The sequence below is a fragment of the Salvelinus fontinalis genome, chromosome 5 (genome assembly GCF_029448725.1).
Source record: "Salvelinus fontinalis isolate EN_2023a chromosome 5, ASM2944872v1, whole genome shotgun sequence".
Classification (NCBI taxonomy): domain Eukaryota; kingdom Metazoa; phylum Chordata; class Actinopteri; order Salmoniformes; family Salmonidae; genus Salvelinus; species Salvelinus fontinalis.
Genome location: NC_074669.1, coordinates 53,591,001 through 53,615,512, shown reverse-complemented (window position 1 = coordinate 53,615,512; position 24,512 = coordinate 53,591,001). Strand labels below are relative to the sequence as shown.

Below are 24,512 nucleotides of genomic sequence, written 5' to 3'. Positions count from 1 at the left end.
CAACTCTTTAATGTAGTTTCTATGAAGTGCACGTGCGCCCCATAAAAAGACCAGTAGCCAACCAGAACCTTCAGGTGTGTAGCTTTTTGTTTATGTTTGCCAATCAAAGTGGCAAAGAGGCTCAATGTCAAGCAAGTGGAGTGAGAGTTCACTGATGCAATGCAAGTTGGAAAAGAAATATGGAAATAAAAGTTAACGAAATGAGGTGTAGGCTACAATGAGTAGGCTGTTGTTTTATCTGAATTGGTTTGGAGAGAAAGCGCAGTATGTGGCCTCAATTACAGATGCCTTCAGAATGGTTGACTTTTTCCAAATTTTGTTGTGTTATAGCCTGAATTTAAAATGTATTAAATTTAGATTTTTTGGTCACGGGCCTACACACAATCCCCCATAATGGCAAAGTGGAATTGTGTTTTTTGATTAAAAAAATAAATAAAATTAATACAAAAATAAAATAAATATTCAACCCTTTTGTTATGGCATGCATAAATAAGTTCAGAGGTAAAAATGTCCTTAACCTCTCTAGGGTAGGGGGCACTATTTTCACCTCCGGATGAAAAGCGTGCCCAAAGTAAACTGCATGTTACTCAGGCCCAAAAGCTAGGATATGCATATAATTGGTAGATTTGGATAGAAAACACTCTAACGTTTCCAAAACTGTTAAAAAAAAGGTCTGAGTATTAAAGAACATATGGCAGGCGAAAACCTGAGAAATATCCATCCAGGAAGTGGGATTTTTTTATGTTTGTAGTTTTCTATTGAATGCTTATACAGTATCCAATGACTTAGGACTCAAATTGCACTTCCTATGGCTTCCACTAGATGTCAACAGTCTTTAGAAATTGTTTCAGGCTTGTATTCTGAAAAATTAGGGAGTAAGACCACTCTGAGTGAGTGGACCCTGGGAAGTCCCCAGACCTGTTTGCTGCGCACGGCCGAGAGTGCGCCTTTCTTGTTTTTCTTTATATTGACGAAGCTATTGTCCGGTTGAAATATTATTGATTATTATGACTAAAAACAACCTGAGGATTGATTATGAACATCGTTTGACATGTTTCTACGAACTTTACCGGTACTATTTGGATTTTTCGTCTGTCTGTTGTGACTGCCTTTGAGCCATTGGATTACTGAACAAAACGTGCCAACAAAACTGAGGTATTTGGATATAAAGAGGGACTTTATCAAACAAAACAAACATTTATTGTGTAATTGGGAGTCTTGTGAGTGCAACCATATGAAGATCATCAAAGGTAAGTGATTCATTTTATTGCTATTTCTGACTTTGGCGACTAATCTACTTGTTTGGTAACTGTATGTAATGTTTTGTGTGCTGGGCGCTGTCCTCAGATAAACTCATGGTATGCTTTCGCCGTAAAGCCTTTTTGAAATCTGACATAGCGGCTGGATTAACAAGAAGTTAAGCTTTATTTTGATGTATAACACATATTTTCAAGAATGTTAAATATTTGAATTGAGTATTTTTGAATTTCGTGCTCTGCAATTTCACTGGATGTTGGCCAGGACCGTCCCACGTACCCAAGTCATATAATAAGTTACATGGACTTTCTGTGTGCAACAATAGTGTTTAACATGATTTTTTAATGACTAACTCATCTCTGTATTCCACACATACAATTATCCCTCAGTCGAGCTGGAAAGTTCAAACACAGATTCAACCACAAAGCAGGGATGCAAACTGGTGAGGTCCCAAAAAGGTGAAACTTTTTTTTGTTGCATTCAAACATGCAAAAAATCCCTGCTAGGGGGAAATGCAGGTTTTAACTAATTAAACAACAAAGAATATGATCTACATGATCAGTCTCTGTGTGTAAAATAAAAAGTGGTTCATGTGAACCTAACTCACAGTTAAAAAACGTAAAGAAAGCAATCCAATGTTATTTGTTGCCTAGTGCAAATGACACTTGAAAAAAAACAACACTCCAGTTAGCCATTATAGCCTTTATAATAGAACGCTTATGACCATACATAAATATTGCACTTGGGAAAATCTTAAAGTAAAAATAGAATGAAACAAACAGGCATTCTATTTTTGCTCTATTATAGTGGCTACTATAGACATCGATCAAGTGCACTATATTTTTGCTACATGTGTGCAAAAATAATGTTCACTGAGTAAAAAAAAGTATAATCCCCCCTCACTCACACATGTTACTGTCAAATTCAACACAACAAAAACAATATATTTGGGCTACACTGTGGCGGTTCTAGCTTGTATGGCACCCTAGGCGAACCCGCCCTTCAGCGCCCGCTTTCGGGGGCGCCCCCTTGATGCCGCCCTGGGTGGCTGCCCATGTCGCCCGAAACTCTATGTTTAATATAACACAGATACATTAATTATTCATTTCGGTTGCCTATCCTGACGTGAAGTTTGTTCTATGGAAAGTATTTGACTCCGTGTGCCACGGAAAGTATTAGACTTTCCACAAAATGTAAGGAAATTAGAAGGGTGGGGAGAATTCTGGCAGGGGGGGGGGGGGGTCGGCACAACGGCAAGGAGTCGTATACCAGTTAATACTATAGCGAATTGGTTAGGTTACTAATGTTAGCTCACACGATGTTAGCTGTTTAAATTTATTAGCAAGCTAATTATCACACTATAAACTCGATTATTTATCAGATAAATTGGCTAATGTTGCCCAACATTTCTCTGGCTAGCTAACGGGTCCAGCTAGCAAGATACTTAACAGTGCTAATACTTGTTCACCAGTTTCTCCCTCACCTCAAACTTTCCAAAAGCCAGTAGTTTTTCGGTTACAGCTCATGAAGTACGCTTCATCAACTTCTCACCCAGGCTCCGTGGTCAGGTTTCTCACCTAAAGTTACCTCTTCGTTATCGTTCAGGGGAATTGCTGCTGTAACTGACAAGCTGACTTTCCAGAGGCGCGCTGATGCTGTAACTAGTAAGTTGGTTGTCTCCTCTTTCTTCAGTAGCGTGCTGCGCTGCATTCTGCTGTTATGTAACGATTGGCTCAGCCTTCGTCAGTAGTGATCCAAACCCACCCCCAAACCGTTCTCATCGGATCTACACGAATTACGTAGGTCACCTATTTTGGTTTAAAAACGTCGAATTTCGCCGAAATGTGACTAGTTTGCATCCCTGACAAAGACCAGGGAGGTTTTCCAATGTCTTGCAAAGAAGGGCAAGCAGACAATGAATATCCGTTTGAGCATGGTGAAGTTATGAAATACACTTTGGATGGTGTATCCTTACAACCGGTCACTACAAAGATACAGGCGTCCTTCCTAACTCATTTGCCGTAGAAGGAAGGCAACCACTCAGGGATTTCAGCATGAGGCCAATGGTGACTTTAAAACAGTTTAATAGTTTAATGGATGTGATAGGAGGAAACTGAGGATGGATCAACAACATTTTAGTTACTCCACAATACTAACCTAATTGACAGAGTGAAAAGAAAGAAGCCTGTACCGAATAAAAAATATTCCAAAACATGGATCCTGTTTTCAACAAAGCACTAAAGTAATACTGCAAAAAATGTGGCAAAGCAATTACATTTTTGTCCTGAACATGTGGGGGTTTTATAAGGTTTTTTGACATGCTTAACTAACTATAAGCTAGTAGGGCTTCTTATGCATTAAAGTTTGAATTGCTGACTCTTGTGAACCTGCATTTTCCATTAGTCTCTACTCTTACCAGTGCTCTGTCTAACCATGAATATCAGCCTGAAATGTGTGTGTGTTAGAGAGAGCGCTGTACTGTATGAAATATGTGTGTGTATGCAACAAATGTATCAGTAGTGTGGGCGCTGTACTATGTGGCCGAGACTGTGCTAATCTTAGAGAGACACAGGAGGGGGGTGAATCAGGAGACTGCTGACCAGACAAAAACAGATAAACTATACACACGAAAAACATGTGAGGTTCTGAGTCATGCACTATAACCCAATACTATAAACGTGATCAGCAACTATATTATATGTGATTGAATACTATAACAAACGTGATTTGATATTGACAAACTGTTTGGGCGCCTGGATGTCTGTGTGTGTGTGCTGGAAGCAACAGTTAGCTCAGATAAGAAGCTGGGAAGCTGTAGTTAGCCTTGAGCGAACAGTGGCCATTGTATACAGGTGCAGATATCTCAGACAATGTTATAAAACTGTCTGACCTCAGTCTCTGGGGTGAAGGAGCGTAATCTACACAGCAACAATGAAGGGACACCAGAAAGCGCAAAGAAGCTGGGACCAGCTATGTGCCAACATCAACGATAGGCTGGGTGAGTCTAAACCACGCCCAGTCTCTACTCTGACAGGCCGGCTCGGAAGTGGGAACTAATCCCTGTCACGAGTATAATATAATATTTTTGTCAGAAACAAATCAGTTCTCTGTCTTATCCTGTGTGATGAAACATTGAACCCGTATATACGGAAATTGTATTTGCCATTTATTAACTTTTGAATTAAACAATTATTTTAACCAAGTTCAGGTGTACTATTGTTCCTATCTCAGTTGAACTTTCGCAACCCTAACAAACACAAATTGTTATGTTTGGGGAACACCCAATACAACACAAGTAAGTAAGTACCACTCTCCATATTTTAATGTTATGGGTATGCTTGTAATCATTAAGGACTGGCGAGCTTTTCAGGATAAAAAAGAAACGGAATGGAGCTAAGCAAAATCCTAGAGGAAAACCTGGTTCAGTCTGCTTTCCACCAGACACTGGGAGATGAATTCACCTTTCAGCAGGACAATAAGCTAAAACAAGGCCAAATCTACACTGGAGTTGCTTACCAAGAAGACAGTGAATTTTCCTGAGTGGGCGAGTTACAGTTTTGACTTAAATTTACTTGAAAATCTATGGCAAGGCCTTAAAATGGTTGTCCAGCAATGATCAACAACCGATTTGACAGAGCTTGAAGAATTTTGAAAAGAATAATGGACAAATGTTGCACAATCCAGGTATGGAAAGCTCTTAGAGACTTACCCAGAAAGACACACAGCTGTAATCGCTGCCAAAGGTGATTCTACAAAGTATTGACTCAGGGGTGTGAATACTTATGTAAATGAAACATATCTGTATTTCATTTTCAATAAATGTGCAATAAAATTCTAAAAACATATTTTCACTTTGTCATTATGGGGTATTGTGTGTAGATGGGTGAGAGAAAACAAATATTTAATACATTTTGAATTCAGGCTGTAACACAACAAAATGTGGATTAAGTCAAGAGGTATGAATACTTTCTGAAAGCATTGAAGCCTAGCCAGAATCCGACTGGACGTCATTCCTTGGAAAAATCCAGGAGAGATCCATAAAAAAAAAACTAATGCCAACAGTTTTATCTGAGTGCACAAATCAGTATGCCTACCTACCAAAGTCCAGCACTACTACCGCCCTTGTTAAAGCCACACACTCCTGGCTGACAGCTACAGACTCCAAAAAAACAACAATGGTGAGGGTGTTACTTGCTGATATGTCCAAAGCCTTTGATTGAGTAGATCACGCAAAGCTCATGCAACATCTGTCTGACATTGAACTGTGTCCAAGGTTACTGGCCTGGCTCCACAGCTACACCACAGGAAGAATGCAGAGGGTGATGGCAAATGGCACTTTCAGCCCTTGGTCAGAGGTCACCTCTGATGTGCCACAAGGGGGTGTGGTTGCAAGATATCTGTTTCTCCTTCACATGTCCACCTGAAAAGTTGTCTTTAGTGACACTGGACACTGGACGATGTAGCCCGAGCCATACCATTAACCAGCACCAAAGAGGACATTTCCATGGGCTTGGAGGCAAAGCAGCTGGAAGAGTGGGCAACATCCAACAACATGCTCCTGAATGGGAAAAAGTCTGTGGAAATTCAGATATGTTATTTCTAGAGACCATCCACAACCCGCACCACTAATCCTAGAAGGACAGGAAGTACCAGTGGTAACAACAACTAAGTATATTGGTTTTCATCTAGACTCTAACCTCAGTGGTGACAGACATACTACACTGGTCAGACCTTGTCTGTTATACGGTGGAGTGCTGTTAGTTGGATGCAGTAAAAAGCAGCAGGCCCAACTAGACAGGGTGCAGAGGGCCTTGAGGATCATCTCCAGAGTTGGAGCAGTCCAACCGCAGCTCCCCTCACTGCAGAGCAGGTGAGAGCAGGCTGCAGAGCACCTGGTGAAGGACATGCACACTCTTGACCATCCATGATCTGCTCCTTCCAAAAAGAGGTAACTGCACCACCAGGCTCCTGAGAAACAGCCACCAACTGTCCTGTATAACTGCCCGTACGAACCGCCTGCGAAACGCCACTCTACCCACTGCTATCAGACTGTATAATAACGCTAGCTCTTAAATGGTTCTCCCAAAAATAATATATTTTTTAAATCATTTTAATATTTCAATTTCCATCATGAAAAATGTCCTGTAATGTTTTAAATTTTTCAATATTCTATGTATGTCACGTATTACGTGTTATGTATTTTAAATTAGTGTTTTGCAATGATTAGTAATGTCAATTCTGCATTTCTTCAGTTTCATCTGTGAGCAAGAATAAATCAACTCAAACTCTTCATTACGTTCTCTCTAGTCGGAATGCTGCTATGCCACGATCAGGACAGTGCGGAGCCGGCGAGAGATATTGCTCGGAAAACGTAACCTCATTCCAGGAATGGAATACAGCGGTGTACTCCTAATTATCCCAACTGACATATCGAGAAGATTGAAATACTGCTAGTTGTTAATGAATGTTCGTTTTTAGTCAGCATGCTAGGCTAGGCAATCCTATAGCAGCCCATTGGATTCCATGAAAAGGCGATGCCTAGCGTTGGGTTGAGAAGCTACAGGAAGTGTTGTCGAATCCAATATGCTACTCCAGTCAATATAGACACCTTTATATGGGATGATAATAAATAACATCGTCGCTGCAAGTTAGCTAGCTAGTGTTGGCTGTAGCGGAGTTGCCTTGGCGTCTCTCCCTCCGTCTGCTCGCTCCCATCTCTCTTTCCTGTTCTTCCGCAGCTGCAACAATAAAGTACTATCTTCTCCCTCGCATAGCTGTGTTCAGGTTTAAAACGTAGGTTTTTAAAAACCACATGTATTTCAAATATCCGGATATCAGACAAAAATGAATGTTACTATTCGAATAGTAAAAGTATTTCAAACAACCATCCCTACTTTCTGCATAGGTTATTATATACCTATTTACCTGTTCAATTGTCATTTTAATTCATGATGGACATTGATTATTTTAGAACTTTTATGCCTTAGGAGTTTAGTACAACTGCAACGCTGGTGTATAGTATCATAACCCAATAATTAAAGCAAGTTTTGTATTTTCTGTACTCTTTGCCTGGTCAAGTCAGTGTGCACCCTCCGCAAAATACTGCTGACATTTCTTTTTTGAAATAATTATGATAAACTTGAGCAAAAAAATTAAGTTTGGTAATTAATTTAAAATCTGAAAAAAACAGGGCAAATATGAGGGACGTCTCTGAGGCATGGGTCTTTTCAAACTCCGAAACAATTTTCAGTTCAGCGTTTAGCAGTAATGCATGACACAGCATAAAGTAGACGTTGCAGCCAGTTCCACTGAAATGCATCTAGGGAGGTATCGATTGGGTGGTAATGTTTCAAGCATTATCGTGTGTGTCAAATGCGTCAGTTTATTGTAGGCTATTTCCGAGATAATTGGGCTGCTATTGTCCGTAGACGTTCACTTTCGTTTTCGGGCTTGCATCATCAGTAACTATTCGAAACTGTATTTATATTTGTTTGTAGGCGTGTTTTGTTTTATGCCCTCAATAAATACACTTTCATTTGAGAATCATTTTCGTTTCCTGCTTTGTTGATGATGATGATGATGAGACTTTCTGTATGTCATATGGTTGGTTGCGGTCATATAAACCCATCATTGAGTCGGACACATCGGCAGGTGCCTCTCCTTCAAGTGTTAGAATCTGTATGGACTAGTTTAAGAATATAACACAACAATGATTTCATGGGGAGAGGATAGTCGTAATGGCTTTGGTTTAGTGAAGCCGAATGGTTTAGATACGACCAAAACGGATATTAGTTGCGTTAATTTGATACACCTTAAATCTAAAATTCAGGGTCTGTCCGCAGGTAACAGTGTGGTCGCGTTTATCAGAAATAATGGGAGACTAGTGTCTGTCGCACGGATTCAAGAGGACCAAGATGGGAGAAGAATTACAGGGAAACTGAGTATGTCTAATCTCCTTTCCAATCAATTTTCATAATATATTTTCTTGAGTTGCCCAATCATATGTTTTATGTGCTTTAGAGAGTGTGACATGTAAGGAGACGATTCGGGCTCTGAGTTGTGGAGATTCTCATGCTGTTTTACTGTCTGAAGAGGGCCGGGTTCTTTGCTTGGACAAAGCCAATATTCTCAGGTGGGATCTATTCCATAATGATACATTTATATGTAGTTTACCCTAAGACATTGTCACCCTCTCATTCAAGTAGCTAAAGTATAAAAACAATTTGTCATTTAATTCAAATGGGCCAACTAATCTTATTCATCTTTCTTCTTTTCCCCCCCAGACCATTGGATAACCTATGTAACCGACAGGTAACTCAGGTTGCATGTGGAGACCAGCATTCAATTTCACTAACACAGGGTAAATGACCATTAAAACACCACTAATCGAAAAACAGTCTAACCTTTCAAAACGTAATCCTGTACAATGTTCTCACTGTATGGTTGCTTACTTCTGGTTTCTGTTCAGATGGTCAGGTGTTCACATGGGGTCAGAACACCAGCGGTCAGCTGGGTTTGGGGTGGGGCGAGCCCAGCGCCATGTCCCCCAAGCCCCTGAAGTCTCTATCAGGGATCCCCCTGGTTCAGATCACTGCAGGGGGAGACCACAGCTTCGCTCTGTCCCTTTCTGGAGCTGTGTTCGGCTGGGGCAAGAACACCACCGGGCAGCTGGGACTAGGGGACACAACAAGTACAGTATACATTACACAATAGCATATGTGTTGACTCTTGTTAAATATATTTAAATAATCAAGGTCCAGACCGAAGACCATGAACAGTACATTATTTGAAACAGGTGTGTTAGTGTTGGGTTTAAACAAAAGTCATCCCACTCAGGCTGTAGCTGGAGACCCCTGATTTATCTATTATCAACCGCATTTTTTGGTGGTTGAAATGTGAAGAAAATAAAGACAAGTACAGAAATGTGCCTTTATCTGTCTAAAAACTATTTTAACCAGGATGAGAGAGCACAATGTGTCGTGCGTTTGAGGGTTATGTGTTGTACATAAATAATTATTAAAAATAATATATAATAATAACAATAAAATGAACCCTTTTTCTGTAGACAGACATGCCCCAGCTCCTGTTGATTGCCTGAATCTGAAGAAGACTGTTTTGATTTCATGTGGAGGAGAACATACTGCCGTTCTGACAAAGGTTGTATATCTGTCTGACATAATTACGCTTTTCTCTATCATTTGAACTAAATGTTGTTTGGACCATACAATATGTCTACATTTTATGTGCGTTTATTTATATTGGTGTCTCAATGTTCGCTGCAGCCAGCGACTGGAACGAACTCCAACAAACACTCAAACTGGACAGTTTTATCTCTTCATTCAAATACTCAATCATGGGAACTCTTACTGACAGTTGTGGCTGCTTTGCATGATGTATTGTTGTCTCTACCTTCTTGCCCTTTGTGCTGTTGTCTGTGCCCAATAATGTTTGTACCATGTTTTGTGCTAATACCATGTTGTGCTGCTACCATGCTGTTGTCATGTGTTGCTACCATGCTGTGTTGTCATGTGTTGCTACCATGCTATGTTGTTGTCTTAGGTCTCTATTTATGTAGTGTCGTGTTGTCTCTCTTGTCGTGATGTGTTTTGTCCTATAATTTTATTTAATTAATTTATATTTTGAATCCCAGACCCCGTCCCCGCAGGAGGCCTTTTGGTAGGCCGTCATTGTCAATAAGAATTTGTTCTTAACTGACTTGACTTGTTAAATAATGTTGAAATAAAAAACAAACATAACAAAATAAAATGTTTTAGTTTTTAGTTCCCTGGAAATTTGCATTGAAACATCCTCATTAACGTAGAGGAAAACACTATAACTGTCTGGGTTGATTTTGTTCTAGGGAGGTGTGGTGTTCACATTTGGCTCAGGCCGATATGGACAGCTTGGACACAACTCTCTCCGAGATGAACTACAACCTCGAGTGGTGGGGCAACTCTGGGGGTCAAAGGTGACCCAGATAGCCTGTGGAAGGTAGGTTACACTTATTAGACATGATCTGGAATTGACAAAATGTGACACAACCAAAATTGATGTAGGACTGTTTTGGTTATTTTCATCTTAGCATAAGACCTTTTTAGAATTCATTGTTGATTTGAGAAATGTTTTCTCTGTCCGTTTGCCACATTAGACACCACACATTAGCATTTGTGGGGCCCTCAAATAAGATCTACTCATTTGGGCACGGAGAGCAAGGGCAGCTGGGAAATGGAGTAAAGATTGATCAGTCTGTGCCCCTTCCAGTACAACTGCCAGGTAAAACATTCATTTATGGTATAACTTTAGCCAGAGTACACACATTTTCAGAACAGATCAAACTTGAATAAAAGTCAACTCAACAAAATGATTATTTCAATACTCAACTAAAATAACATGAGGTAAAACATGAAATAACATTAACTTGATAATCAACTATTTTTGTCAACATTTCAGACCAGATTGATGAACAGAAAATTGAACACATTTTTGCTGGAGGAAACCATTCCTTTGCATTGTGCACTCATGGTCAGGTATGGACACATTTTAGGTTTGAAACAATGAGTTAGCAAAACAGGACATAGTTTGTCCTTTGTACTTAACATTGCTGTGATACGTTGCATCACATTGTCATCTTCCCAGGAGTCTGAAGAAAGGTCTAACAATCTCAGGTCAAGTGTGGGCAAAGTGACACAAGCTTTAGATGAAGAAATCATTGACAAATGGATCTCGGAATGTGATTCAAAGTCTTGGAAAAAAGGACAGAAGTAAGTATGATTTAAGTAACTATAATTTACCGTTGTTATTTCCTTATTTTGTTTATGTACGGTCACATAATGAACTGAAAGATTACTCAAACTTGTAATTGCAGGGAAATCACAAAAATGTTTTCTTCTGCATCATGTTTAAATGGGAGCTTTCTTGATAAAAGGTAACAGTATTTAATATTGGTTCAAATACATGATTTATTATGCTTGAAATATTACATTATCAAAGAATACTGATTTAAATATAGCATAAATATTGACAATTATTTCTTGCTTTTATTAGTTGTGACAAACATTACCAAACCTCACCAAAACAGTCTGGCCTGGATTTTTCACTCGTCCGAGGCGCATTCCGGAAGCTGGCGAAAAAGGACAAAGTTTTGACTGAGGTATTTTGTGAATATATTTATAAATTGATATGTAATCGATCCTATTCTGACATGTATCTTGAACGAGGTACGATTCACACACCTCTTTCATTGCACTAGGTTGAAGCTGTTGTCCAGCACACACTGCTTCCCTCCCTGTATGAGGAGCCCATTGGAGTGGAGGGCTTGAGGGTCTACCTGGTTCTCCCCGAGCTCCTCAGGGTCCTTCACAAACAGCACAGAAGGACAGATCTCACCGAAGCCGTTGCTGCTGCTATCCTCAGACTGCACCCCGACAAGCTGCAGGTCCTCGGTAATGTTGCCGTCCATTTAAAATGTTTAAAGTGTGTCACCCCAAATTCAACTAATCAACAATAACGTAGTCGTAAATCTGTTTGTGCTGTAGACAACTTATTTTGTCCTTGTTCATTCGCTGTCTGGCAGATTTAGACTAGGCTAAATTTACAAAACCATTGGTAATTTGAATCGAGTGTGGTAGTGCTGGGCTAAAACAAAACGTGTGCACATTGGGGGTGCCCCTGGAATGATTGTGAAGTAGATCAAATTCTATACCCCCACAAAATGGTTTGAGAAAGTAATCTGTGTGTTATCATGTCCTGTAGGTGACTGCTGGTCCTCATTGAAGCCATCTGTCATGACCAAGCACATTGGGGTGTGGAAGAAGGCCCTGTCGGGGATTCTGAGGAGTGGACATATTCTACGCACTCGTGACCCTGGGATCAAACACCTGCTCCAGGTCCTCGGCCATCTCCACAGAGTCAGTGTCCATGCTTCTCTGCTCGTACTGTCAATCCATTTATAATGCTGTTTTCCCATTTTGACCAGTCAACTTCGAGGACCAATCTGGTGCCAGGATGGCAGTTATTTCAATGCGACCTATTTAGAATCGATGAGACCGTAACTGAGATTTGATGAAATAATATTTTGCTGACACACATGGAAAATATTTTGCTAATACTTGCTAATAATTGTTTATTTATTATCAATGTATTTTACTTTTCTATATTATTTCAAAGGCAAACCAGAAATCTGTAGAGACCCAGACTGTTCCAGACAGTACCTTTTGTATGGAGGAGGTTCACTTCAATCCTATTTTTCTAGAGGAGGATGTAAAGCTTTGGCGTTTATGGTCAAAGCAGGTAAGAAAAGTAATATTTTCTCAGTCACTGATTGCTAACAATGCTAGTTGCTGTCAGTCTTGAGGTGTTTCGATGTTCGTTGTTTGGGTCTTAGAAAGTGTCCTACAGTAGGCTGCATCTCAATAGAGGCTTTAGATTTCCTCTACCTGAAATGGTCTGGAAAGAGAGAGTGAAGGAAACATTTTGTTTTCCTACTGGAGAATCTTTCTCACCTCCTAAAGTTCCTTCTTATCAGTGCAGATTAACATAATTAGACAAAGAAGCTACTTAATTGAGATGCACTGTATTTTTTCTTTTTCAAAACTTTCAGGATGTGGATCAGACACCTGCCATCTTTTGTCGTTACCCATTTTTGATGAATCTGCAGAGCAAGATAAACGTTTTTAACATCAACGCCGCACTCACACAGGTAATGAATGATTGCTTCTCAATATATAGTATTATAATATACAGCAGATACTATGAATCAGGGTGGCTAAACCCCTTACCAGAGGCCAACTGACTGTGTATGCAGGCTTTTGCTCTTTCCCTGCTCTAACACCTGGTTCTACTAATCAACTGCTCACCAGGATCTTGATTAGCTGAATCAGGTGTGTTAGAACAGGGCTGGAGCAAAAGCCTGCAATTCAAGTAGCTCTAGAATATTGACCATCACTACTGAAGAAACCAGACATATTTCTTGACCTTTTTGATGGAAGAAACTGGTTGAAATAATACCTGTCTTGTATACTAGAAAAGCACTAACTGAAGACTTAATATTGTACTGTATGCATTGCAGAATCCACCTAACAATCGCCAAAGGACTGGCATGTGGCCTTTTGACATGTTCCTCGTGGCGGCGCCTGCTCCGTTCTTTGAGCTGAGGCTGAATAGAGCATCACTCATCGAAGACACTTTCCATCAACTGAGAGTGGCATGTCCCAGTACCTTCAAGAGGTCCCTTGTGGTAAGTCCATATTTTTTAATATGATGAGACAATGTTTTCAACAGAGAAGGGCTATGCCAAAATGTACTGCTTACCTCTCTCAGGTGTATTTCGACGAGGATGCGAAGCTGACAGATGTCTACAAAAGGGACTTCTTCCTCCATTTGTTTGATAAGCTGTTGGTCCCCGAGTTTGGGATGTTCATGTACAACGACACAGAGACGCTGGCCTGGTTCCCTGCAATGGTGAGGCACGTTTAGGGAAATCACACATGGATTATGAGGTTTTCTCAACACATTATAGAAATAAAATATTGATAATTATTGTACTTTCAAATAGCTTCAAATGTGCTGGTAGTGAAACACTGTAATGATATGTTTCTAGAGATTAACTACTATAGTATTATTACTGTATTACTAGCCTACTACTGTATTCTAGAAACCACAATACCTTCCCTTTACTGTATAAAAATCATTTCCCCCAGGTTAACAACAGCATGTCCGATACTTTCACTCATGGATTATTTCTTGTCTCTTGTCCAACACATCCTCACTAACAGCCTAGAGTTGCGGAGAAGCATTATTTCCTGTTTGGAGTTCTGTGTGGGATGGCCCTGTACAACAACAACATGGTGCACCTCCCCTTCCCCATGGCCTTCTTCAAGAAGCTGGTGAACATCAAGCCCTCTTTAGAGGACCTGAGAGAGTTTAGCCCCATTGAAGCAAAGTAAGTTCAGACCATAATATATTGTTATCCCTTAGTCATTAATGTATTACAGTACAGGCAGTTGTATTTGTTATAAGGACACCAAGGACAGATTAAGAAATTGCATCTCAATGCATTTTATTGCATCTCAGGGGCAGGGCACTTGCTCTGTGTGGATAAGCAATTATTCATTATTTGGATAAATAGTTTTTCACTTATGGAAGCATCATGATTTATTGATTGCCAATTTATAATTGTCACATCTATTGTCACATATTATTTTCAATGCTTTTGAAGGAGTTTGCAGTACATCTTGGATTACCCTGATGATGATGTTGAAAACATGGACATGACTTTCTCAGTATGTATTTCATTCAAACAGTTTGATCGATGAACAAATAAAATGTAACATAATACAGATGTAGGATTTTAATTTGAACACTCTTTTGTTGCTGACAATTTTCCCACACAGCAAGAAATGCAAACTTGTCGTGTATTCAAGGTTTTAAAAGTTTCCTAAAGTTAGTAATTTACACTTTAAAATGACAGACTTGATTTGCCCTTACGAAAAATCTATCAACCTCTACAAAAAATGTCCATTAATTATAATACACATAATTCACATTTCCAGTTGCTGCAGGATTATTTTCCTGCTGTATCAAATTGGCTCAAATTAAGATCCTACATTGAAGTGAAGTGGTATGAATTACTGAACATTAGATCAGTTATATTATTTTAGTGTGTATGTCTCTCGCAGATCACTCTCATCTATTTGTCCATACCCTCAGTCTGCAGTGTTATCATTGTTCATTTACCTCACTATTTTCATTACTCACTATTATAGGTGATGTGGGGTGATGTAGCGGTGGAACTTGATCCCAAAGAAACTGGAAAACTTGTCACAAGTGCTAATAAGTAAGATTATAGCAATATTTACAACTGACAAAATACAAGGTTTACAGTATGACACATATTTCCATTGCTACAGCTACCAGGATTGGTGTCAATTCCATTTCGGCAATATCATCTCACGTTGAAATGTAATTGTATGAATGGAGAAATCATAATGGAAAGTAAATGATGCTTCTCATTCCTTGAATTGACATCATCTGGAATTGACTCCACCTATACTAGCTACAACTCAATGGATATCTGACTCTGTCTGTCATTCTTTTGACAGGAAGGAGTTTGTTGACACCTATGTGAACTACATCTTCAACCAGTCAGTAGAGGTGGTGTTTGAAGAGTTCAGGAAAGGCTTCATCAAGGTGTGTGACATGGACGTGGTGGAGTTCTTCCAGCCAGAGGAACTGAGGGGAGTGATGGTGGGGAAGGAGATTTTCGACTGGGAGACGCTGAAACAGGTCAGAACCATGTTTTGTTACGACATGACTGAAGCTCAATCCCAAATCTACCCCTAGCCAATTGTCTACATCTGAGAGCATTAGACAAGTAAAACATATAGTATATGCAGAAATGTCACGTAGCCTATCAGAGGGCAAGATGGAGCCTAAAAAACAAGTGTCCTGGGGTTGATTTGGGATTCATGGTGAACATGTTCTGAAACCTAGCTAAAATGTTGTTTTGATACATTGATTTGACAAGTAGTTTGAATGTTGTTAAGTGTCTATTGCTTCACCATATTAATTGAGGGCATTTCCCCCCAAACTAGAACACTGTGTATGAAGGAGAGTACCATGCTGGGCATCCCAACATCGTCACATTCTGGGAGGTGTTTGAGGAACTGACAGAGGATCAAAAGAAAGCATTCCTGTGTAAGTATGGAACATTTTCATTGTAACAGATGAACCAATAACGTAGGCTACTGAGAATAAAGTTCTGTTCTGTCATTCACTGCCCTCTCCCTTTTACCACCTTTGCCCCTTCAGTGTTCCTGACTGGCTGTGATCGTGTGCCCATCCTGGGTATGAACCAGATCAGGATGCGGGTCCAACCACTTCTCAACTCCTCCCAACAGCATTTCCCAGAGGCGCTGACCTGTCACTCTCTGTTGCAGCTGCCCATCTACCCCTCCAAAGAGATACTACAGAGCAGGCTTATAGAGGCTGTTGGCCACAACAGAGGCTTCTGGAATGAATAATGGGTGTATAATGTTGCTGCTGTATATACTCCTCTCCTGTGTTCATCTTTTCATTGTTCCATAGTTGGGTTTAAGATTTGGATTGATTTAATGTAGGGTTGTATTTCAAATCCTAACTTGAGATCTGTGTGGTACTATGACATTATCATATTTTATTCACCAAATTTTATTAAAACATTTATAAATCAAAAAGTACAGCATGGTTTGTGCCTGCACATTAAACAACACATGAACAAAAATGATAACAACCAAGATACAAGGAAATCCCAAAGTATTTGAAATAATCTAATTGTTAAAAGGAAGCATATCAGGTTTTCAGTTGAACACAAGAACTATTCATTTACAAGACCCACCAAATGGTTAATTACAGAAATCAATGAAAACATAATATCCCTGCAGTTGGGTGGCACACAATAAGGTACAGATCATTTGGCACACATCCTTCTCAATTATCCTTCCCCAATTCACAATATAGGGCAGGATTTAACTCAAGGCGCTCTATAGCGCAGCGCACTATAAGATACTTTTAAAGGTAATTTACACTTGAGCAGACATGCCAGCGTTACCATGAATGTGATCTCAGTGAACATCGGAGAAAATGCCTTTAAAATGCGTATTTTGGGTTGTATAGTGCCTTGTCATAAAAATAAAACCTCCAGGCTCATGATTTGAGCACCACTGACCTCAACTTATATTTAGAGTACTACTCAAGTTCATAGCTCTTCTAAATTAGTAATTTTCCTTCTTGAACTTGATTCCATTTCCAAAAAGACGTACATACTGTTCAAATGTGTCACGATCGTCTTCTTGAGAGAGAGAGGACCAAGGCGCAGCGCGTGAAAAATACATCTTCTTTAATGAAGGAAAAAACAAACACTTACAAAATGAACAAAACAAACAATCGTGAAGCTAAACAGAACTAAGTGCACACATGCAACATAGAACATAGACATAGACATAGACAATTACCCACAAAACCCAAATGCCTATCGCTGCCTTAAATATGGCTCTCAATCAGAGACAATAAACCACAGCTGTCTCTAATTGAGAACCAATCTAGGCAGCCATAGACATACAAACACCTAGACAAGACAATGCCCCATTAAACATACAAACCCCTAGACAAACCAAAACACATACATCCCCATGTCACACCCTGACCTAACTAAAATAATACTGAAAACAAAGATAACTAAGGCCAGGGTGTGACAGTAACCCCCCCAAAGGTGCGGACTCCGACCGCACAACCTGACATTGAAGGGTAGGGTCCGGGGTGGGCCTTAATATGGCGGCGGCTCGGGTGCGGGACGTGGCCCCCACTCCCCCATTGTCAATACCCGCTTTGGTGGCGCCTCTGGAACGGCGACCCTTGTAGAAAGTCCCGGACTGAAGACCATCCCAGAGGGCGCCACCGGACGGATGGGTAGCTCCGGACTGAGGGGTAGCTCCGGACTGAGGGACGGCAGCTCCGGACTGAGGGACGGCAGCTCCGGACTGAGGGACGGCAGCTCCGGACAGATCTGGCTGCTCATGGCTGGCTGACGGATCTGGCTGCTCATGGCTGGCTGACGGATCTGGCTGCTCATGGCTGGCTGACGGATCTGGCTGCTCATGGCTGGCTGACGGATCTGGCTGCTCATGGCTGGCTGACGGATCTGGCTGCTCATGGCTGGCTGACGGATCTGGCTGCTCATGGCTGGCTGACGGATCGGGCTGCTCATGGCTGGCTGACGGATCGGGCTGCTCATGGCTGGCTGACGGATCTGGCTGCTCATGGCTGGCTGACGGATCTGGCTGCTCATGGCTGGCTGACGGATCTGGCTGCTCATGGCTGGCTGACGGATCTGGCTGCTCATGGCTGGCTGACGGATCTGGCTGCTCATGGCTGGCTGACGGATCTGGCTGCTCATGGCTGGCTGACGGATCTGGCTGCTCATGGCTGGCTGACGGATCTGGCTGCTCATGGCTGGCTGACGGATCTGGCTGCTCATGGCTGGCTGACGGATCGGGCTGCTCATGGCTGGCTGACGGATCGGGCTGCTCATGGCTGGCTGACGGATCTGGCTGCTCATGGCTGGCTGACGGATCTGGCTGCTCATGGCTGGCTGACGGATCTGGCTGCTCATGGCTGGTGGAAGGCTCTGGCTGATCCTGTCTGGCGGAAGGCTCTGGCTGATCCTGTCTGGCGGAAGGCTCTGGCTGATCCTGTCTGGCGGAAGGCTCTGGTTGATCCTGTCTGGCGGGCGGCTCTAGCGGCTCCTGTCTGGCGGGCGGCTCTAGCGGCTCCTGTCTGGCGGGCGGCTCTGCAGGCTCATGGCAGACGGGCGGCTTTGCAGGCTCAGTACATACGGGCGGCTTTGAAGACTCAGTACAGACGGGCAGTTCATGCGGCGCTTGGCAGACGGGCAGTTCAGGCGCCGTTGGGCAAACGGGCAGTTCAGGCGCCGTTGGGCAGACGGGCAGTTCAGGCGCCGTTGGGCAGACGGGCAGTTCAGGCGCCGTTGGGCAGAAGGGCAGTTCAGGCGCCGTTGGGCAGACGGGCAGTTCAGGCGCCGTTGGGCAGACGGGCAGTTCAGGCGCCGTTGGGCAGACGGGCAGTTCAGGCGCCGTTGGGCAGACGGGCAGTTCAGGCGCCGTGGGCAGACGGCAGACTCTGGCCGGCTGAGATGCACTGTAGGCCTGGTGCGTGGTGCCGGAACTGGAGGTACCGGGCTGAAAACACGCACCTTCAGGCTAGTGCGGGGGGAAGGAACAGGGCATGCTGGACCCTGGGGATGCACATTAGGCCTATTGCGTGGTGTCGGAACTGGTGGTACCGGGCTGGGGACACGCATCTCAGGGCTAGTGCGGGGAGCAGCAACAGGACGCACAGGACTCTGGGGACACACAGGAGGCTTGGTGCGTGGTGTAGGCACTGGTGGTAAAGGGCTGGAGACACGCACCATAGGGCTAGTGCGTGGAGGAGGCACTGGTGGTACTGGGCTGGAGACACGCACCATAGAGCTAGTGTTGGGAGGAGGCACAGGGCTCTGAAGACGCACAGGAAGCCTGGTGCGTGGTGTAGGCACTGGTGGTACTGGGTTGGGGCGGGGAGGTGGCGCCGGAAATACCGGACCTTGCAGGCATACTGGCTCCCTTGAGCACTGAGCCTGCCCAACCTTACCTGGTTGTATGCTCCCCGTCGCCAGACAGGTGCGGGGAGGTGGAATAACCCGCACCGGGCTATGTAGGCGAACCGGGACACCATGCGTAAGGCTGGTGCCATGTAAGCCGGCCCGAGGAGACGCACTGGTGACCAGATGCGTTGGGCTGGCTTCATGACATCCGGCTCAACGCTCAATCTAGCCATATCTAGCCGATATGTGGAGCTGGAATGTACCACACTGGGCTATGCACGCGTACAGGAGACACCATGCGCTCTACTGCGTAACGCGTGTCTGCCCGTACATGTCACACCCTGACCTAACTAAAATAATACTGAAAACAAAAATAACTAAGGCCAGGGTGTGACAAAATGACGCATTCTTAATTCCCTTTGAATAGAGACGCTCATGTGAACAAAGTCGTATCGGGTTTTAAGATAATATATAAAGGTCATGTTAAAGGTACAGTCACCCGTGATTCAATTACAGACATTACTCTTTGATTTTTAAAAGATCAGTGCAAAATAGATCACTTTCAGATCAGTGGAGGCTGCTGAGGGGAGGACGGCTCATAATAATGGGTGGAACGGAGTGTTTGATGTATTTCATATCATTCCACTGATTCCGCTCCACCAATTACCACAAGCCCATCCTCCCCAATTAAGGTGCCACCAACCTGTGTTCCAGATAAATACAGTAAGTATATTTTTGATCAGCGCTCATCATAAGAGATCTTTATGTAACAGCGCCCTCTGGTGTTTGTGGTCAGACTTAACAATGGAATTCGGAACGAGGTGTTGGTGAACACCACGGTACATGGCCCATGGGTCCCCCTCCAGCTCCAGGGCGGTCACATTGTTGGGCGCGGCCGTGCTCAGGATGCTACCAGGCACGTACAAGGTGAACTGTGACCCGCGAGCGGGCCAGCAGCGGCACAGGTTGAAACCGTTGATCCACACCTGGCCCTAGTGGTTAAAACAAAACAAAGGAAAAGCATTAAAAAAAGTCTAGAAATAACGTACATGTTCAGGACTCTGTAGTGTCAGGGACCATGAACAAATATGTTGCACCAGGGTATATGAAACTAACGTGGTTCAGTAAACCACACTTATGTGATGAGTAACCTTGCCTGAGATCTGAAGAGGTGTGTCTAAGGTTAATGCCTAGGCTTTAGCTCAGAGGGATAACACACCAGCCTTGTCATCGCACAGAAGTCACAGGTCAGTTATACTGACCAAAACTATAAACATAACTTGCAACAATTCCAACGATTTTACTGAGATACAGTTCATATAAGGAAATCAGTTAATTTAATGTAATTCATTAGGCCCTAATCTATTCATTCCACATGACTGGGAATAAAGATACCTTAAAACAAATTGTGGGTGTGGATTAGAAAACCAGTCAGTATCTAGGACGTTGGAGGCGGCTTATGGTAGAAATATGAACATTCAAATTTATGGCAACAGCTTTGTTGGATGCCAATTGCAACCTCCAACATTTCAGACATCTGTGGCATTGTGTTGTGTGACAAAACGGCAAATATTTGTGTCCCCAGCACAAGGTGCAGGCACCTGTGTAATGATCATGCTGTTTAATCACCTTCTTGAAATGCCACATCTGTCAGTTGGATGGATTATCTTGGAAAGAAGAAATGCTCACTTACAGGGATGTAACAAATTTGAGAGAAAAACGCTTTTTGTGCATAGGGAACATTTCTGGGATCTTTTATTTCAGCTCACGCTACATGGGACCAACACTTTGCATGGTGCGTTTCAGTGGAGGCTGCGAAGAGGAGAGCGGCTCATAATAATGGCTGTAACAGAGCGAATGGAATGGCATCCAACTTATGGAAACCATGTGTTTGTTGTATTTGATACCATTCCACGAATTCCGCTCCAGCCATTAACATGAGCCTGTCCTCCCCAATTAAGGAGCCACCAACCTCCTGTGTTGCGTTTATATGTTTGTTCAGTAATAGATGAGCTGGTTAAGAAGCTAAGATTTTTCTACAGAAACAGAACGTTCCTTTCTCTAAGCAGTAGGAAGCAGATTATTCAGTCAACCTTTTTATCTGTTCTTGATTATGGTGATATTAGTTATCAGCTGCTGCTACTCTTATACCTTTGGATGCCATCTCCCAAAGTGCCCTTTGTTTTGTTACAGATGACAGTTTTGATACTCATCACTGCATCCTGTATCAAAAGGTTAATGTATATCTATATATTCGTTTGTGTATAAAATATATATTTATGTTGTATATACAGGGCACATTTGTAAAAGATGCCTTGGTATCAATATGTCTTCCCTGTTCAAGTAAAGGTACAAAAATCAAATAAAAATTCAATAAAAGTTTGAGTTGGCATTGGGCCTAGTGCAGATTCACCAACCCTTGCAATGGTTTTGATGTTTTACCATGGTACAATAAATCAAAATCTAATGAACAAAGATACAGAGTCAGACTCTGGAAGTTGGACAGATAAGAGTTGTGTAACAATGGCACGGCTTAGAGCTACAATATACATGACATATTTTACCAATCCGATTTGTTTTTTATCAGAGTAGATGGGAATGAAATAGAATCGACTGAGTTGTTCGACAGAGTCATGAATCACCACATCTCTATGACGTTTGTCTGCAACTGACCGTGGCACTTTTATCTCCTTCCCAGTTTATGCTCTTTATAGACCACTAGAGGGTACCGCGACCAAAGAAATCTCCACCGACAGTATTGCTGCCTTCATTCGATCTTTTTAGACATAAAATACCAACAGGTTCATCAACAGCATGTACAAATGGTTCTGTAATATGTCGATGTACACATTTCCTACTTTCACAAAACAAACTTTATTGGGTTATAGATTCATAGCAACAAGCATTCACAAAGAGGTGATTGCACAACTCTGTGTGTGACCAAAGAAGCAAATATACGCTTTACGAATAATTACTACAAAGGATACGTTTTGAAATTGTAATACACTTTTTCAACACATTTGATCAATAGGACAATATTTATGGTCAGGGATATGTTTAAAAAAATAATTATTCTCAGGCACAGCCATTAAAAATGTTGAAATTGTTGCCAACTTTCAGAAGCCCTCTAAGCTCAGTCTCAATGTCTGTAACAGAGTTATACTCTGTAACAACACTGAGAGCTGTGTTAGGACCCAAGGCACCTCCAGACCTGAGAGGTTTGTCGTTGTTGTCGGTGCAGCAGTAGGCATTCCAGTAGTGACTCGGAACATTGACTCGCTTGTTCTGGTCTACCCACGTGTCGCCTGGGACCACCCCAGTCACCACATACATCTTACTACAGCCTGCACTCAAAACATCCTTCAGCTTCTTCTCGTACAGGTTCCACGGCCCCTTGTTCATCTTCCCATCTTGCGGAGCTACGTTGGTATGGGTCATGGTGGCTTTGGATGCATCTTCTTTATGGTGTCCTGCGGGGTTTAGGTGCCCGCGGTCATACGAGCCAAAGTTGTCATCGAGAGCCTGACTCCAGCCCAGCTTGTAGTTCTGTCGGTATTGTGGAGAGCGTTCTAAGCATTCATTGTTTTGATTGTATTTCTTGATCTCACTCAAGGATCCTTTCTTATCCATTTGCTGTGGTGGTAGGTCAGGATGCACAAGCTGAAAAATACAAATATGTACAAATTAGCCACTCCACTTCAAGCTTTGTGGTAGCAGTCAAATACAACTCATTGTTATTATTACTGGTATTCTAGGCTACTGCTATTTAGTCAGAAATTACAATATACGAAATAGTACCTTCGAGTGCTTATTGCATGAATACAATCATTTTCTAACCTGCTCTACAGCTAATATCCTGTTCTACTGCAAATATTTGAACTACACTAATGTGTTGCATCATTCTGTAGTTGTGCCAGTCACATTAAATGGCTGCTGCACTGAATTTATAGGACATTTAAAAAAGGTGATAATGAAAATGAAATATGCAAACCTGGGGTTCATAATAAACTATGGACCCCTCTCTGCCAGGGACCCCTTCGATATCCATTTGATAGGCAGAGTACAGAGGGATCCTCCTGCCATGGTCATACAGAGTGGCAAAGTAATAGTTGTTACCGTTTCTCTGACAGATGTATGCAGGAGAGGCAGCATTGTAAGCAGAGAGACATTTCTCAGGCTTCTCTAAGCCCTGTGTGTCGGGCTCGATCGGAGTGGGGAGTGCTATATTCAGACCAGACACTGGTGTCATTTTGAAGAAAGAAGCTTTGCAGTTGTCGAAATTTGGAGCCACTTCCCCTCTGACCCCCAACAAGGAGAGGAGACAGAGGGACAAGAGGGACAGAGTCACCATGCTGTGCCCCTGTGGAGAAAAACATAACAGAGTAACATATATTGCAATATTACCTTTACATTATGACTGTTTAAGGTCACAATTAGTCACTAGAATCAACTCAAGTCAGGTTATGAAAACCAAGTTCCTGAAACAATATAGTTCCTGTTTACTGTAGTTGTCCACCATCTAGAGGTTGACTTCCTGCTTCTCATTTCTGGTCAAAGTTGCTAAATGATCGTGTTGCTGTAAGGTTAATTATGCTATAATCATATACACTCCAAACATATTGTTAATTTGTCAGAAGATAGTTTTGCAAATCAAATCAAATTGTATTATTCACATGCGCCGCAGTGAAATGCTTACTTACGAGCCCCTAACTGACAGTGCAGTTTCAAAAAATACAGATAAGAATAGCAGTATATTTCCTTAAGTACATATCTTGATTGCATGACACATTAGTATTGTTTCTTAAAGCTGCCTATTTAATTTCCTTGTATGAAATAGTTTTTGCTGTGCTCGATACAGAGAACTTTGCGCTATTGCATCGATTTTCGAAATAACCAAAAGAAATTGAATATCCAAATAATTTGTTAGATTTTCAATCTCACCTTCTGAACTTGTTTAACAGTCCTTTGAATTGTCTCACTCCTTCAGAGGTCTGTAGCATCAGAGAAAACACTTCCTGTTACTCTCTAGATACTGTACATCATCTCTCTCTCTCTCTCCTCTCTCTCTCTCTCTCTCTCACTCACACACACACACACTTTTTCTTGCAATCTAGATCCA

At 42.1% G+C, this 24,512-nt stretch overlaps 2 protein-coding genes across 3 annotated transcripts; one reads left to right on the top strand and one right to left on the bottom strand.

The window, feature by feature from the left end:
* Positions 1-7,775: 7,775 nt before the first annotated feature.
* On the top strand, positions 7,776-16,463 carry LOC129855832 (probable E3 ubiquitin-protein ligase HERC3). 2 transcript variants are annotated; one of them, XM_055923884.1, is made up of 23 exons: positions 7,778-8,198; positions 8,278-8,389; positions 8,541-8,617; positions 8,726-8,947; positions 9,323-9,414; positions 10,118-10,248; positions 10,406-10,530; positions 10,708-10,784; positions 10,894-11,018; positions 11,123-11,182; positions 11,302-11,407; positions 11,507-11,699; positions 12,010-12,164; positions 12,424-12,546; positions 12,857-12,955; positions 13,325-13,492; positions 13,576-13,716; positions 14,031-14,197; positions 14,474-14,537; positions 15,021-15,091; positions 15,357-15,540; positions 15,849-15,951; positions 16,066-16,463. In XM_055923884.1, exons 1-23 carry the CDS (start codon positions 7,967-7,969, stop codon positions 16,275-16,277), a joined length of 3,039 nt encoding a protein of 1,012 aa, XP_055779859.1. In that variant the 5' UTR covers positions 7,778-7,966; the 3' UTR covers positions 16,278-16,463. The 2 variants fall into 2 exon arrangements, with proteins under 2 accessions (XP_055779860.1, XP_055779859.1); XM_055923885.1 differs by lacking the exon at positions 12,424-12,546 and having other exon boundaries at positions 7,776-8,198.
* A 5,780-nt stretch (positions 16,464-22,243) lies between these two features.
* On the bottom strand, positions 22,244-24,422 carry LOC129855836 (endonuclease domain-containing 1 protein-like). The gene is made up of 3 exons (XM_055923890.1): positions 24,335-24,422; positions 23,385-23,753; positions 22,244-23,053 (listed from the first exon to the last, which is right to left on the bottom strand). Exons 2-3 carry the CDS (start codon positions 23,742-23,744, stop codon positions 22,469-22,471), a joined length of 945 nt encoding a protein of 314 aa, XP_055779865.1. The 5' UTR covers positions 23,745-23,753; positions 24,335-24,422; the 3' UTR covers positions 22,244-22,468.
* Positions 24,423-24,512: the final 90 nt, after the last annotated feature.